The 15,719-nt window shown below is 37.7% G+C and overlaps 2 protein-coding genes and 1 long non-coding RNA gene across 3 annotated transcripts in view; 2 read left to right on the top strand and 1 right to left on the bottom strand.

Annotated features, from left to right (window-relative positions):
* The window catches only part of LOC134818931 (uncharacterized), a 31,467-nt gene extending 19,633 nt beyond the window's left edge, over positions 1–11,834 (bottom strand). The window contains exon 1 of the mRNA XM_063828658.1: positions 11,799–11,834. The gene's annotated coding sequence lies outside the window, so the exon portion shown is untranslated. The remainder of the gene's footprint in view (positions 1–11,798) is intronic.
* On the top strand, positions 324–1,277 carry LOC134826046 (uncharacterized). Its single transcript, XM_063838309.1, has one exon. The coding sequence runs from the start codon at positions 324–326 to the stop codon at positions 1,275–1,277; it is 954 nt and encodes a 317-aa protein (XP_063694379.1).
* A 369-nt stretch (positions 11,835–12,203) lies between the features above and the next one.
* LOC134818938 (uncharacterized) lies at positions 12,204–13,705 on the top strand. Its single transcript, XR_010160706.1, has 3 exons — positions 12,204–12,266; positions 12,457–12,590; positions 13,017–13,705. It is a non-coding gene; the product is annotated as an uncharacterized LOC134818938 (long non-coding RNA).
* Positions 13,706–15,719: the final 2,014 nt, after the last annotated feature.

Raw genomic sequence — 15,719 nt, 5'->3', positions numbered from 1 at the left:
CCTTGCAAGAGCATCGCCAACACCACAAAGAATCCCTAAGAATTGAAAACATCTTATCATATCAGCTTATCACTGCTTCTGCTACGAAGAATTCAGTTAATGCATCGGTTGGTGGTGTTGGGTTTCTTTTATCTCCTAGAATTCAGAAATCTCTCCTATCTGTAGAGAAAGTTAATAGCAGAATCATCTTGCTCCATGTAAACGGGAATCCTCGCCTCACAGTCCTCTCATGTTATGCTCCTACTAACTGCAGTGATATTGAAGAAAAAACTGCATTCTACAACGCTCTAACCAGGATCATCTCTAAGGTACCTCCTCACAACATGCTAGCAGTGTGCGGTGATTTCAACGCGAAGCTCAGTAATAGCTACGGTTTCACATACCATATGTCAACCAACGACAACGGTGAACGACTACTGGATCTGGTAGACCAACACCAGCTGATAGTTGCTAACCGCTGTTTCCAGAAACCGGCTAATAAAATTTGGACCTATGAAGACCCCAAAAGAGCAAAGCATCAAATTGACTTTGTACTCTGGCGGAAGAAGTGGGCAAATAGTGTGAAGAACTGTCAAGCGTACAACATCATGCAAACTGTCGGTTCAGATCACCGGATTGTAACATGTTTTGTTCAAGCCAGCTACAGAGTCAACAAAACTCCAGCACGGGACCCTCTTAGGAGCATTGACTGGACTCCACTGATCCACGATTCCAACATGAAACACCAGTATGCAGTGGAAGTGAAAAACAGGTACAGTGCACTCCTAGAGGAAGCAGAGCTTGAGTCCGACTACGACCTGCTCGTTAAAAGCGTTACAAGCACAGCACTTAAGGTGTTGCAAAAAAAGAGGAAGAGGAAACGGGAAAATCCTTACAACGATCCTAATATTGCACACCATCGCAATATCCTAAAGGATGCGTCCCTGAGTCACAGGATTTCCCCCTCTTTTTCGTCCAAGGAAAAGCTTGAAGACGCAAAGAAGCAACTGGACGAAGCCTATAATGCTGCTACTTCACAACACATTCGACAACAGACTGACCTGCTGGAGAAAACTAACCCTGATCACAGGCATCGCAGTTCCTGGCACATCATCAGGCAACTAACATCTTCCGACACTGTGCCATACTGCAAAGTGCCAGGAGGCACTACCGAAGAACGGCTCAACATCTGGTTCGAGCACTTCAAGTCCCTTCTAGGCACAGAACAGCCTCCGCCGGACCTCACCCTCCCCTTCTTCAACCAGCGAGTCTCTGACACCCTGCCCATCAGCTGCTAATCCTTCAGCATGTCAGAACTCGACACGGTTCTGAAGTCCGCCAAGTCCTCCAAGTCACCCGGTCTAGATAGCATCCCTCCCTCAGTCTGGAAGCTTCCCCAGCTACGTGAAAACCTCCTCGGATTCTGTAATAAAGCACTCATGGATGGTGTGATCCCCCAAGCCTGGAAAACGGCCTCTATCATTCCTATCCCCAAAAAGGGTGATCTTACTAATCCAGGAAACTACCGTGGCATTTCACTGGCACCGGTTGCAGCGAAAGTTTTTAACAAGCTCATCCTCAACCGGATCTACCCATTCATTGATCCCCTCTTGCGGCCAAACCAAAATGGTTTCCGTAGAGGAAGATCCACACTCCCACAGGTCCTTGCCCTACGTCGTATACTCGAGGAATGCAAGATCGGAAATCGTTCAGCCGCAATTGTGTTTGTCGATTTTTCGAAAGCGTTCGACAGCATTAACCGGGATGCCCTTTTCCACATCCTCTCCCTCTACGGTATCCCTACTCCACTTGTAGATGCTATCAGGCTTCTTTATGACTCATCGTTCTCTCGTGTCCAGACCATCGACGGCCTTACTGACTTTTTTAGGACACTTATTGGAGTTCTTCAAGGGGACACTCTAGCACCCTTTCTCTTCATCATCGTCCTTGACTATGTCCTCAGAAGCTGCATAAGTGACGAATTCGGTCTTAACATCGTGCCTAGGAAAAGCCGAAGAGTGCCTGCGGTCAAAATCACAGACCTTGACTTTGCTGATGATTTGGCCTTAATTTCAGACACCATAGAGCAAGTCCAACTTCTGCTGACAGACCTTGAAAATGCAGCCGCACAAGTTGGTTTTGCTATGAATGCTTCTAAGACCGAGTTCATGACCATCAATATCCCTGACACTGTCGACTTACATTCTATCTCAGGCCGCCAGATTAAACAGGTTGATGACTTTAAATACCTCGGCTCTTTCATTGCGGACAGTAGAAAGGATTTCAACACAAGGAAAGGAATGGCCTGGTCAGCCTGTATTAAACTGCAAAAAGTCTGGTCCTCTGGCATTTCCGAACAACTGAAAGTCAAGTTCTTTAGAGCCTGTGTCGAACCAGTATTGCTCTATGGATCAGAGACACGGACCATAAACAAGCAGCTTGAGAAACGCCTCAACGGATGCTACACCCGTCTTTTAATGAAGGCCAAGAACATCTCGTGGAAGAAGCATCCAACCCTCAAGCAGATCTATGGCAACCTTCCATCTATTGCCTCAGTGGTTGCGTCGAGGCGTTCCAGATTTGCTGGGCATTGCATGAGAGCTTCTGACCAAGTTATCTCCACTATCCTCCCCTGGCGACTTGCCCAATCGGGCCGTGGAAGGAGACCACTCACCTTCCTGGACGTAGTAGCTCGTGACACTGGGCTCCAGTTAGACGACCTTCGAACTGTTATGTGCGATCGAGACGTGTGGAGGCAGACAGTGAATGGGATTTCGATTGAGGATCGCCCAAAGTAAAAAGTAAGTACATATTTTACGACTTTTTTCGTTAAATGGTGCACTCAGGTTTACTCTGTCACACATTTAAGAAAATATGTGAAGAATGTTTAGGGCACCCTGATAAGCAATGCTGAGTAGTGTAGGTTTATTTGATGGCCTGGAAGTGCTAGGAATTGTTATTTTATTGCATATAGTCGTAAGGAATTAAAACACAGAAGGCACAAACAAGTTTACTTTGTCACATAATCTTGATGATATCTGAACATGTGTGAAATTGAAAAAATAATGATAGACCAGCTTAAACCCCTTATATTACGTACTATGGATCAAACAACACTGCTAGTACCATGCGCCAGTCACATAAATCATTATCGGGTGTAATATGTTAACAGTGTCACAATTAAACTACCGCAACATGGTCAAAAATAGGGTAATTTCGTCACAAAAAATTATTATAAGTAGTTTTGATGATAAAGTTACATAGTATTTTAATAGAGGTATAGTTCTTCAAAATAGGGACAAGACATGTTTACTTTGTCACATCAGTTATTATAAGAGTTAGGTAATCGTCATCACATTAACAGATCTTTTTCGTAGTTTGGATCGATTAATATAGGCAATAAAGCATCCTATGCCAATTTTAACACACTATCTTGATATTGTTGGGGCAGGGAAAGTTAATTTTGTCACATTTTCAGTGACTTTGACAAATTTAACCTAAAATTGTTAAACTTGAGCTCTGATGTTCTGGACAATATTCTACCAATCGTTTCTGAAAGAATGTTGAATTCTAATAGAGTTATAGATATCCAAAATAGGGGCAAGACATGTTTACTTTGTCACATCAGTTATTATTAGAGTTAGGTAATCGTCATAACATTAACATATATTCTTTTGTTGTTTGGATTGATTTATATAGGTAATAAAGCAGCTTATGCTAATTTTTACACACTATCTTGCAATTGTTGGGGCAGGAAAAGTTAATTTTGTCACATTTTTAGTGACTTTGACAAATTTAACCTAAAATTGTTAAACTTGAGCTCTGATGTTCTGGACAATATTCTACCAATTTTTTCTGAAAGAATGTTGAATTCTAATAGAGTTACTGAATATATAGATCTTCAAAATAGGGGCAAGAAATGTTTACTTTGTCACATCAGTTATTATAAGAGTTATTATAAGAGACTATTTCATTCTATAGGTAATCATTGTTTTTAACTTATTTACGATTTCGTATCATTTTTTATGACAGTGTAAACATCAACTGATCTTAACTTACATCAACTGCATTGTCATCATATAAAGTTTTCCCGCCTTTCAAATCAAAATCATAATATATAAATAATTCGCCCAAAATTTAAAATTCCATATATTGTGACAGAATTAACCTCATTTCCCAATAACCAAGTGCCTGTATTAGCTAACTATTCAAAACAATATATTTTAGGGCTATGATGGGTACATCAACCATCAAATAATGAGTTAAAAAGTTAAAAGGGTTTTGAGGACACCTCACAGTAGAATAGAGGTATGGTATTCTGACTGTAACAAAGTTACCCAAATATTGCCTTGTAACCGTTCGATCCATGCCCTTTAACCAATGTTGTATCATAATTGTTAGATTGACCTAATCTACTATATTTCAGACCAAGGAATGATAATTAGACAACTACAGTTAACTAAGGCACACAAAATGTGACATTTGAAACATTATAGTGCTTAACAACAATAGATTTTCTTTCTGAGCAGTGCATATGGGAGTATGTGTTACGTGGCTAATGCTCAGAACTTCTGAACGTGCTAGGTTAATAGGTGTCAAAATTAAGCCACTATCGTCGAAAACGCGATTATTTTTGTTTACCAATATCCTCAAACTCAAATGAACGTGTCCATATATATTTGATCATTTGTCAGTGTGTGACAGTGTGGTTTGATTTCCATGAGAGATATACATTGTGGTCTTCACAAAGAAAAGTATTTCTTTGCATTGTTAAACAAACTAATTTTCATATCTCTAATGTAGTCTTAATTAAAGTTAACGTAAAAGAATTAAATAATTTCAAAATATGCTGATCAGGTATTTTGGCGTACGGTTTGACATGCCGAACATTCGGCTGGAGTGGTCTGGTCCTGAGACTTGAAGATTTGTACGTAGTGCCAGAATACAGAGGAAAAGGTGTTGGCAGGGCTTTACTGACACATTTAGCAAAGGTTATTAATTTATTAATCAAGTTAGGAACTTTCAACAAAATATGTGTCAGTTTGACGGTTATTGGAAGTGAATAGTCTGCCAGAAAGTTCGATTCTGCAGAAAGGGCCATAGTTTTAATAAACCATGAAACTGCTGGAACATTCTCTGCCGATCGTGACTTAGATTAATTGTTCCAGCAATTATAATTGTCGTAAGTTGTTATCGTCGGAGCTTTTCCGGTTTTTAATCTGCTAAGCGGTCTACATTAAACACTCTCCTATTGCTCAATTACTGTTTCAATAATAACTTAATATGTTTATGAGGTATGTTTCTTTGTTGTAAACACTAGAGGGCCTATGTTAGTATCTATAAAACACTGTTTGTAAATATATCACTAGTCATAACATCCCACAAAACTTATTTCTGAAAGTGATTTTTCTCTGACAGTTGAGCGAAAGAGCGGGGATATCTCGACTGGAATTAAACTCAGCTGCCGGAGCAAAAGAATTCTACTACCAGCTGGGTGGAAGACATCAGCCAGACTGGACTATAATGCAGTTCAGTAGGGATTCCATCGCGAGACTTGCCGGGATCACCAAATAGACTTCCACTAATTCTTCAGACTAATTGATATTTGTTATGGATCGGATATTCAACTTATTAATTCCAAAGTTTAGGGCCGCCAATTATCTAGGATATTTGTAAATTTTGTGAATCATAATTGTAGGGTTCAGACAGTCGTAGGTTTACACAATACTTTGCTAAGTCAAGTCTGCACAATGTTTTACTCAGTTAAATTGGACATAATACTTTTTGAACTTTGACACCAATTTTCCCTTCCAACTTAGAACAATTTATTTATTTCTCTTAGAACAATTAATTTATTTCTCTGCAATATGAAAGCATTTTTAATATTGGCTATAACCCTAATTGATGTATTAGGCAAGTCTTACAGTTATACCCACTTCATTATGTCAAGAAGGTTTAATTTTATGGGAAATTATTATTATCAGATAGCAAGTTGCATTAATAATGAATTGAATTTTCATATTATCCATGCATTATCAAATTTCATAAACATTTAAGAGAGTGCATCTTGACAAATGAACAACTTATTAAGCTGAATCGCAATAATTCATTAGATTGAAATTGAGTCATTTTATTTTGCTTCTAGTTGTACAGGGTACACACAATGTTTTGGAATCTTAATTCTAACATTGTAAAGTTACAAAATTATAATATTGAATACTCTACTTCAATTATAAGGCTCGTCACCAGCTCAACTATAGCCCCAGTTATCCTGCTGTTTGTCAGGAAACTGCAAGTTTAAGACTTTACGCAAGAGTAAGAATTCCACCCGACTATAAGTCCTTTTTATTTGGAATAATTGGTATAGGTTAATTTTATCCTAGTATTTCACATCCCCATTTCCACTTCTGTCGCAGGGTCTAAGTCTTCTTTTAGGTAACCACGCAAAGATCAGGGTTTAGGTCTGCATTTTCAGTACCATGGCGAATACTTTTACCATACGTGTATTCATCGACCCTTTTGGTCCAGGGGTAAGATTCCCATATAAGAGCAGCTCGCATGTTTGAATGATATAATTCGAACAATTGGTCGCATGAGTTTTATCATTGGCTATATTTCTAGTTCCGCCGTACTGTCTGTCCATAGTACTAATGTGAGTGTCATGCGATTCCGCTGTACTGTCTATAGTAGCAGTAAGTAGTAACCAGAACCTGAGAACCTCCTTCGTACCGTAATCCACCGTAGTGTCCACCGCGGCGACTGTAGTTCATCCAGATTGTGAGTCACATACGGCTTAGGAAGGACAATGGTGTCTGGCATGAAGCCCTACTTATAGCTTTATAGCTACTTTTGTTTTTCTGCCTTTCTATCGCCAGGTCTTGTCGTGTTTCCAACAGTCCGCTTGGCTGTCAGTTCAAAATCATACGAACGTCATATAATCGATGTGCTTTAATAATTTGCGGTGAGATAACCACTGTAGTACTAGTATTGATATAACGCACACTTAAGAAACAGGAAGTTGGCCATTATCTTAAGCAATTGCGGATAATTATGTGCATCTAGAGCTTATGATATTAAGTGATAACGTTCAGTTCTCGGTTCTACTTTAGGCCTTTTTGAGTTTGTCACTAATTGTCCTAGCCTATCAAGTCTTTCTTGCAAATTCTTAACAATACTCATCTCCGCAGTTTAACCGACATAATACTAAGGTTAATACTCTGTGTTCGGACGGTATAAGCACCACAACCAATTGGAGATTTGTCTGCTCGAATCGTAGCTCACGTAGGGACGGGAGCTATTGCTAATGGGGGTGGTTCTCGTATCAAGGGACGTGAAAAATTTGGTCCGTGAAAAACTTGTCCGTGACAATTATGTCCGTTAAGGTAATATACACGTATTGTGTCGTATTGACATAGTGATTGAATACTGTCCGATATGTACCTATATCACCCACCAAATGCAATATGACTTTGAGCTATGAGTATGACTCTATGATAAATCAAATTTCTTGCACAACTCGGTCTGATTGTTGAGGAAAAGAAGAGGTCTGGTATATCCAGGGAAGCGGGTTTAGATTACAAATGTGATTATCTTAATTCTTAACCCCACTGATTAATCATTGAAATCAATAAAATGATTCGATCAGTTTGAAATTGATGCAGTTTCTGTGGAAATCGATAACTGACTTAAGGCGGCTTCAGCGGAAATCGATAAGGCTGTACTCATATTGTAATCAATTATGAAACTGAAATGTCGTGTGGTTAACGTTTTTCAGTTTATACACTATAATTATGTGTATAAAAAGAGTCTATTTTGCGCGCGCAACGCCAGTTATGTGTTATTGTTAATTAATTACAAATACAGGCATAGCAACCAGTTTTTGGTGCTTGACGACTGTTACACAGGTTTCCATCTGGTTACAATTTACTCTAATTCATCAATTTAGCGTACTAGTCTTCTGAGCGGATTAATCATCAATATAAGTGTTATTTTTATGAAACAAGCTTGAATGTTGATGAATTACCGAGTGATAAAATTCCGCAAGTTAAAACAAATAAAAACGGTTTTTGACTTGGCGCAGTTCATAATTTCCGTCTATGTCTGCCAATGTCCACCAATGTCCACCAATGTCTGCCAATGTCCGCCTAGCTATGTCCTGTCCTGTCCTTTTTCACAGTTTTTGGATTCTAATTCTACATGTCGAGACAAGCGAAGATAAAATTAAACGGACGCATTAGTATTACCTGACCGAGATTAAGTCTAAAAGCGCGGTCCGTGATTTCCGCGTTGCATACATGTTTCTTGCCAAAACAATTCGGTACGAAAATCTATATAATTTATGAATCATTATTTATTTTACCTTGTTAATTACTAGTAGTCAGTGTAATAAGCGCCAAGCGCGAGCACAGATCTTTTTTTCTCCGACTTCGATAAATTTGGTACCAAAAGTTGTCTAAAAATGTGAATAAAATAAATTCACCATGTAGCAATTTTCGCTAAATATGCTACACGGCGTTTGTTCGCTGCGCGTGCTTTTTCGCGCAAAATTTTAGTTTTTGGCCTATAACTTTCACATTTTATTTTTAAGCAATAAATTACCGGCCATTTTCGCGTTCGTCCTTTGTACATTTTTGCAATGCACAGGAAGCCCACATACAGCTTGACGTTATCGTGATACACGGTGAATTTTCATCATTCACAGTTAGAGGCAACCTTTGGTACCAAATTTATCAAAATCAGAGACAAAAAAGTCTGTGCCAACTCATGGAGCTTATTACATAGACTATGGGCTACCTGGGGACCTCAGGCCATCATGTTCATAAACTGTAAACATTAAACATGAATAGAGATTAGGCGGAAATGCGGAATGACAGGCTGTTTGCCGCCCAGTAATTAATACTGGGCGTCGCTCAGCCTGTCATTCCGCCGAATCTTTATTCGGTTATGTTTATGAATATTATAGCCTGGGCGGGGTCCCAGGTAACCTGTTAATTGATATAGTATTTGATTTTAGCATTTTAGTCCGTTTAGAGATTCAGAGATTGGTGGTATGTGGTAAACCAGCGTAGTATGGAGATCCAGGCCTTTCCTTATCTAGATTAGAATCTGGTTATCGTAATGAGAGGTTAATCACGTTAGACCACTTCAGTTCTATGTGCATGCCTCATACTGCAAACAGTACGAGGTAGCAATAATTGTACGAGGTATGATGAATATTTGAAACACACTGTTAAGAATATTAAATGATATTGGGTAATAGGTATCTAATTTACCTGATAAAGCGGCGTCGCATGCTATTGATAAAACGGAAGTACCACTGGCGATTCTGCACTCATGGTAAATGAACGGATAAATTCCGGTTAAGAAGGTAAAATTCCGGAAAATGTTAATCTGAAGTCGATTTTGTTGTAAAATATTCGTTTACATAATATCTTATTCCATTCATACATAGATAAAGATAAGGTCTGTCACTCAACAATTTGTGTTACGTTGTCTGATCGTTGGTTAATTTTACTTATCTAAATTATTTGTTGATCAATGCATTTCGGCCCATAGTATTTGTTGTTGTTAAGAGAGATGCCTAATTAAGTAGATTATTCTGAATTCTCCAACTTTTTAGGGGTTTCAATTCTGGACACAAAGTGAGTCATTTTGCATCTTTCAACAAATGCTATGTTGCTCATGAGTCTTTGGGACCTTTTAAGTTTTAGTAACCAGTCAATAGCCCATTTGTGAGTATTTTCATAGTTCGCTTGGCAAAAATTCGTTTTTCAGTTTTTTAGTTTTTTAGTTTATACAACCTTCTTAGGCGGAAATACCAAAAATCACGGAAATTATGAACTGTGTCAAGCCAAAAACTGTTTTAAGGCCATATTTCCGAAAATAAGCATTTTAATTTTTAAGGCATATATTATAGGTATTGCTTGATAAATTGTATATAAATATGGCTATTAGGCACATTTGTTGTATCGGAAAAATCTCTACGACCTTCCTGGGTCGAAATAAAAAATTCGAGTGACCGCGAAACCCTGAATTGAAAAATGGTGTGGTCGAAAACGCCCCTACTGCATTTATTCCAAAAATGCAATAGTGGCCAAATGTTTTAAGCATCGTCTAGAAAGGTGACAACCGTGGAGAAATCGCTTTTAGCACGAAAAGCTAAAGCCGTAGAACATACATATTACATAACACTGGAGCACAGTGTAATTTCCTCCAGTCTGCGCCGCGTACGTTTATATAGGCACGCGGCGCAGACTGGAGGAAATTACACTGTGTAAGCTCGATCCAGTGTAATGTAATATGTATGTACTAACATGTATGTACTACGCGAGTTTCCCTTTTGTCTCGGACCACGACTTAACGGGGATATAACTCTTTCCGGGAATATGCACTATAAAACTCGTGGACACTGAGAGCTGATAATTTGCAGATATTTCCCGCAAGGGAAGCAAGGGTATCATCAGCACAATCTCTCCGTTGAAACCCCAACCCCTTAATCTGATCTCAACCCTAACCCAATCCCTAATTACTGAATCATATGCTGAAACCCTAACCCTAACGAGAAATAAGACCAACTTCCTTATTCCGTGCACACTTTGAAACCATTTATTTATTTATCTACGATATTATGTTTTTTTGTTTGGTTGAATAACTTTCATTGGGATCCGACACATGTAATTTTGCAATGATCTTTCTAATTTCTAATTTCTAATTCCTATTAATTTCTAATTTCTAATTTCTAATTTCTAATTTCTAATTTCTAATTTCTAATTTCTTATTTCTAATTTCTAATTTCTAATTTCTAATTTCTAATTTCTAATTTCTAATTTCTAATGTCTAATTTCTAATTTCTAATTTCTAATTCCTATTAATTTCTAATTTCTAATTTCTAATTTCTAATTTCTAATTTCTAATTTCTAATTTCTTATTTCTAATTTCTAATTTCTAATTTCTAATTTCTAATTTCTAATGTCTAATTTCTAATTTCTAATTTCTAATTTCTAATTTCTATTATATGGTCATATCACGTGATCGAGACAGTTTTTAGACGATATCTCGCTAGGTGAGCATTTTAACCCTATGTCATGTAGGGTAATTACTAATTCGGAATCAGCGTTCGAAAATACATTGAACCAAATAGATTTCAACTGTCGGGGCCCTTTCAGAAAAATTTCGAAGATCGACTGTAGAGAGATTTAGCACGCTTGATATAGGCCTATGAAGGTACAATAGTTGTATAGAACATCATGATGTCCTCTAATAGTAAAATGACTGTTGCTTCTGGCTAACGGAACGCTATCAAATTTCATATTCGACTCAAAATTGCTCGATAAAAACTAAATTAAAATATATTATTCTGAATTGCAAAATTTATTTTGATGAATATCTTTCTCAAAATCTCATCCAGGCGAAGTTCTGTTGTCGAACTTTAGTACGTGCCGGCAAAATCTCTAAAACGTGTGTATGTAGAGCAGAACGCGCAGTTTTGCTAGTACTGTAGTTAAGTTTTTCAAAATTGTCCCACATTCAAACGACGATTTGGCGCCCCCAAAAGGGTAAATCGGTCAAAATGGCGACTCGGTCTTACTCACCAGCTCCTTATATATTATATACGATTCCAATTCATAACTATAAAGTTAATCGGCCTTTTTAAATGTATTCGTCATACATACTTACTTCATTATTTCAACATTTCTATTGAATGATAGGTTCAGAACGCTTATTCAATAATCAGACCATAAAGATAAAGCAATAATAACTTACTATGCAGTTTCCAAGCAGACTGAAGGTATTAAAAGGCTCAGTGCTCACCGTCTCACCTGATCTCAGAAGATTTGAAAGTTTGGTTGATCTTTATTCTTTGCTGCAGACATGTCCCATTTATGTTCAGGGTGGGAAGTACAGCTGGCGTCCAGAGAAGACTCTCATGACATCTTCAACCTAATGAATGTAAGTTTTATAGCTAGGTCAAGTCAGACGTTAACCAATGTAACTGTAATATAAATATGCTAATATGTTAATTTATAAATGTATCACCATATATTCATAGTAATATTATAGTACCCATTCGCAGCAAAAGATTAATTTGTCATGCCCCATGAGTCTCAGACAACTGTGTGGAACATTTTTTGATAATTTAATAACTTTGATTCAGAGGTTTGGAGACGAATTGGGGTACTCAGTGTCAGTAACAGAGAAAGAATTCACCGAAGCTGGCTGGCCAAGTGACCTTAAAAACAGGTCTTCCTTCGAGGTCTACAAGGTTTCCAGCAACAAGAATGGTACAGGTAACCGCAACTCATATATATATTTGATCATATGTCAGTGTGTGGAAGTGTGGTTTGATTTCCATGAGTGAATATACATTGTGGTCTTCACAAAGAAAAGCATTTCTTTCCATTGTTTTTATGTTTTTTATGTAGTTTTGATGAATGTTAATGAAAAAGAAGTTAAAAAATTTCACAATATGCTGATCAGGTATTTTGGCGTACGGTTTGACATGCCGAACATTTGGCTGGAGTGGTCTGGTCCTGAGACTTGAAGATTTGTACGTAGTGCCAGAATACAGAGGACAAGGTGTTGGCAGGGCTGTACTGATGCACTTAGCAAAGGTTATTAATTTATTAAGTTAGGAACTTTCAACAAATATGTGTCAGTTTGACGGTTATTGGAAGTGAATAGTCTGCCAGAAAGTTCGATGCTGCAGAAAGGGCCGTAGTTTTAATAAACCATGAAACTGCTGGAACATTCTCTGCCGAACGTGACTTAGATTAATTGTTCCAGCAATTATAACTGTCGTAAGTTGTTATCGTCGGAGCTTTTCCGGTTTTTAATCTGCTAAGCGGTCTACATTAAACACTCTCCTATTGCCTGATTACTGTTTCAATAATAACTTTATATGTTTATGAGGTATGTTACTTTGTTGCAAACACTAGAGGGTCTCTGTTAGTGATCTATAAAACACTGTTTGTAAATGTATCACTAGTCAATATGACATCCCACAAAACTTATTTCTGACAGTGACTTTTCTTTCACAGTTGAGCGTAGGAGCGGGGATATCTCGACTGGAATTAAACTCAGCTACCGGAGCAAAAAAATTCTACCTCGAGCTGGGTGGAAGACATCAGTCAGACTTGACTATAATGCAGTTCAGTAGGGATTCCATCGCGAGTCTTGCCGGGATCACCAACGGCAACTAATCTTCTACTAATTCTTCAGACTAATTGATATTTGTTATGGGCTGGATATTTAATCTATCGATTCCAAAGTTTAGGGTCGCCAATTTTCTATGATATTTGTAAATTGAATCATAATTGCAGGGTTCAGACAGTCGTAGGTTTACACAATAAATTTGCTAAGTCAAGTCTGCACAATTTTTTAATCAGTTAAATTGGACATAATACTTTTTGAACTTTGACACCAATTCCCTTCCAACTAAGAACAATTAATTGCTTTCTCTGCAATATGAAAGCATTTTCAATGATAGCTAACCCTAATTGATATATTAGGCAAGTCTTATACCCATTTCATAATGTCCAGACGGTTTAATTCTATGGGAAATTCGGTCTTCAGACTTCCGGTAGGGACGTTGCTAGTGTTTGTTATTGTGGTGAATAACTTGGCCAAATATTTGCCCAATTTCTTGTACACTTCTCACTGTCTGCTGCTTTGTTATTTGAATATAAGATTTATGAAATATTTGGCATTTGCCTAATTCTATTGTTGACAAGGGAATGGTTAGCTAAGTTACTTTTCCAGGCCCATATGGTCTCAAGACTTATAAACCAGTCTATTTTATACTGACCTACCTGCCCATCCCAGCTAAACCTGTTTACACATAATATTATAATATTCTCTATTCTTCGATAAAAAACAAAATACCTATATATCTCAATATCTGGTATTCCACAAAGTATATTTTTCCTCACAAATATTCATGTGCACTATTTTGTGTCTTTGAGAATCCCTCTAACATGAGTGTGAAAGCTCCACACCAAACCTTCACCCTCAGTTCCCCAACATTTTGCGTCAGAAACTGCACTTTGACGTGTGACAATTTCACATATTACAGTCTTACATATTCATGATATTGAGCAACACACACACGTGGCCGCTACCCACCAATACTAATATCTCACATACTCATTCACTGCAAGCAGCTACTGAACAGGGGAACACACGTTCAAATACTTACTAAGGTTGCTCAACATGTTGATGCTGTGAATCTGCACACCATATCCAAGCTCACTCAGTTTGATGTGTTTAGTGGTATAGCTTGGTAAACATTATATATTGGTATCACGTGGTGTGGACTGCCTGCGGAGGAGAACAGATTGCTTGCGGAGTACGGGTGATCACTGCTACCACCCTGGTGATATAATGCTTGTTAGCATTATGTGTTGTGATGGCACAGCTTGTCTGTTAACTATCTCTAATTATTCATATATTGCACCTGTGAGCGGGTCCCGACTTGTACGACTCATTATATAGGTATGACACTTAGTCTGTATTCTCGTAGCTGTGTGAGAGCGCTTGTCTGCATTATGCGAGTACACTTTAAGTTGCTTGTGCTGTGTCGTGATCCCCCTCATTATTCTAATATTGGATAATAATTAATTTGACTTTTTGGGGTTTTTTATAGGATCTAATCCTGTCGTTGTTTTAGATTTTACATAAAAGATGACACGAAAATTGCAAACAAAAGCGTGCTATTATATCGAGCAAGTAGGTTGCCATTATGATGCAGTATACACTGCCACATATTAATATCCCATGGATCTGCCTTTATGTATTCAATACAATCGTGTCACGTCCCTTTGTCCTCTGGGCAGCTAGCTAAGTACACTGTGTACCCTGCAAGCAATCGGTTTCCAGGGTGTCGTAGCTATAGCTGCCTACAGATGGCATTGTAAGATAAGGTTATTACACACACGCATCATGGTGGTGATCCAATGTTAGCTAATAGTAATACTCGACCACACCACACTAGTTGATATATAGAGAGTGGACATAGCTCATCGGGGGGGGGGGGGGGTGCAATATTTTATTGTTACTAACAATTTTTGACCATCTTTTAGGATCGTTTTTAGTGCTCGTAAGACGATTTAAATTAAACTTGTTAACTTATTGACTTCGAATATTCTATTTCTAGGACTAAGACTAATTATTAACAATTGCACCCCCCCCCCCCGACCAGATGAATTATAGCCTTCCTTTGTGTGCATCTCTTGACCTGGACACCTCGTTTTGTGTACATATCTTTACTTGTCAGCGATCGTATTTGTTTAATGTTTACATATATATATATCATTCGTTTCTCGGTTTACATTATCTAACATTTAATGTTTAACATTGTGATATGACATTAACATTCCTGGATAACGAATTAAAATACTTTTCAAGAAATGATAATACTTAAAACATTTCTTAAGAAATATTTTAATTCTTTATCCAATAATGTCAACGTTAGAACACAACTGCATAGCTTTGTATATTATTTCCGATCAGTCAAATATTGTTAGGATTAGTAATTAGTTATAATGAGACCCCAAAGCCATACAGATAATTCTGGGAACTATTCCTTGCATAATATAACAGTATAATTGCTACCCACTATAATGTTATAATCGTTAAATTGCTCTTATCTAATATATTTAATGATCGTGAGATACTACATGGCTTTTAGTTCAATTCTTTAGCCCTCATTTCACTAGAATGCTTTAAGATTCTTTCGTTAACTC

This window comes from Bolinopsis microptera, chromosome 1, assembly GCF_026151205.1.
Source record: "Bolinopsis microptera isolate Bmic1 chromosome 1, MBARI_Bmic_1.0, whole genome shotgun sequence".
NCBI classification, from domain to species: Eukaryota; Metazoa; Ctenophora; class Tentaculata; order Lobata; family Bolinopsidae; genus Bolinopsis; species Bolinopsis microptera.
This window is presented reverse-complemented; position numbering and strand designations above follow the sequence as displayed.

Bases quoted from the DNA above. Each gene is read 5' to 3' on its own strand.
- LOC134826046 (XM_063838309.1), top strand. From the start codon at position 324: ATGCTAGCAGTGTGCGGTGATTTCAACGCGAAGCTCAGTAATAGCTAC.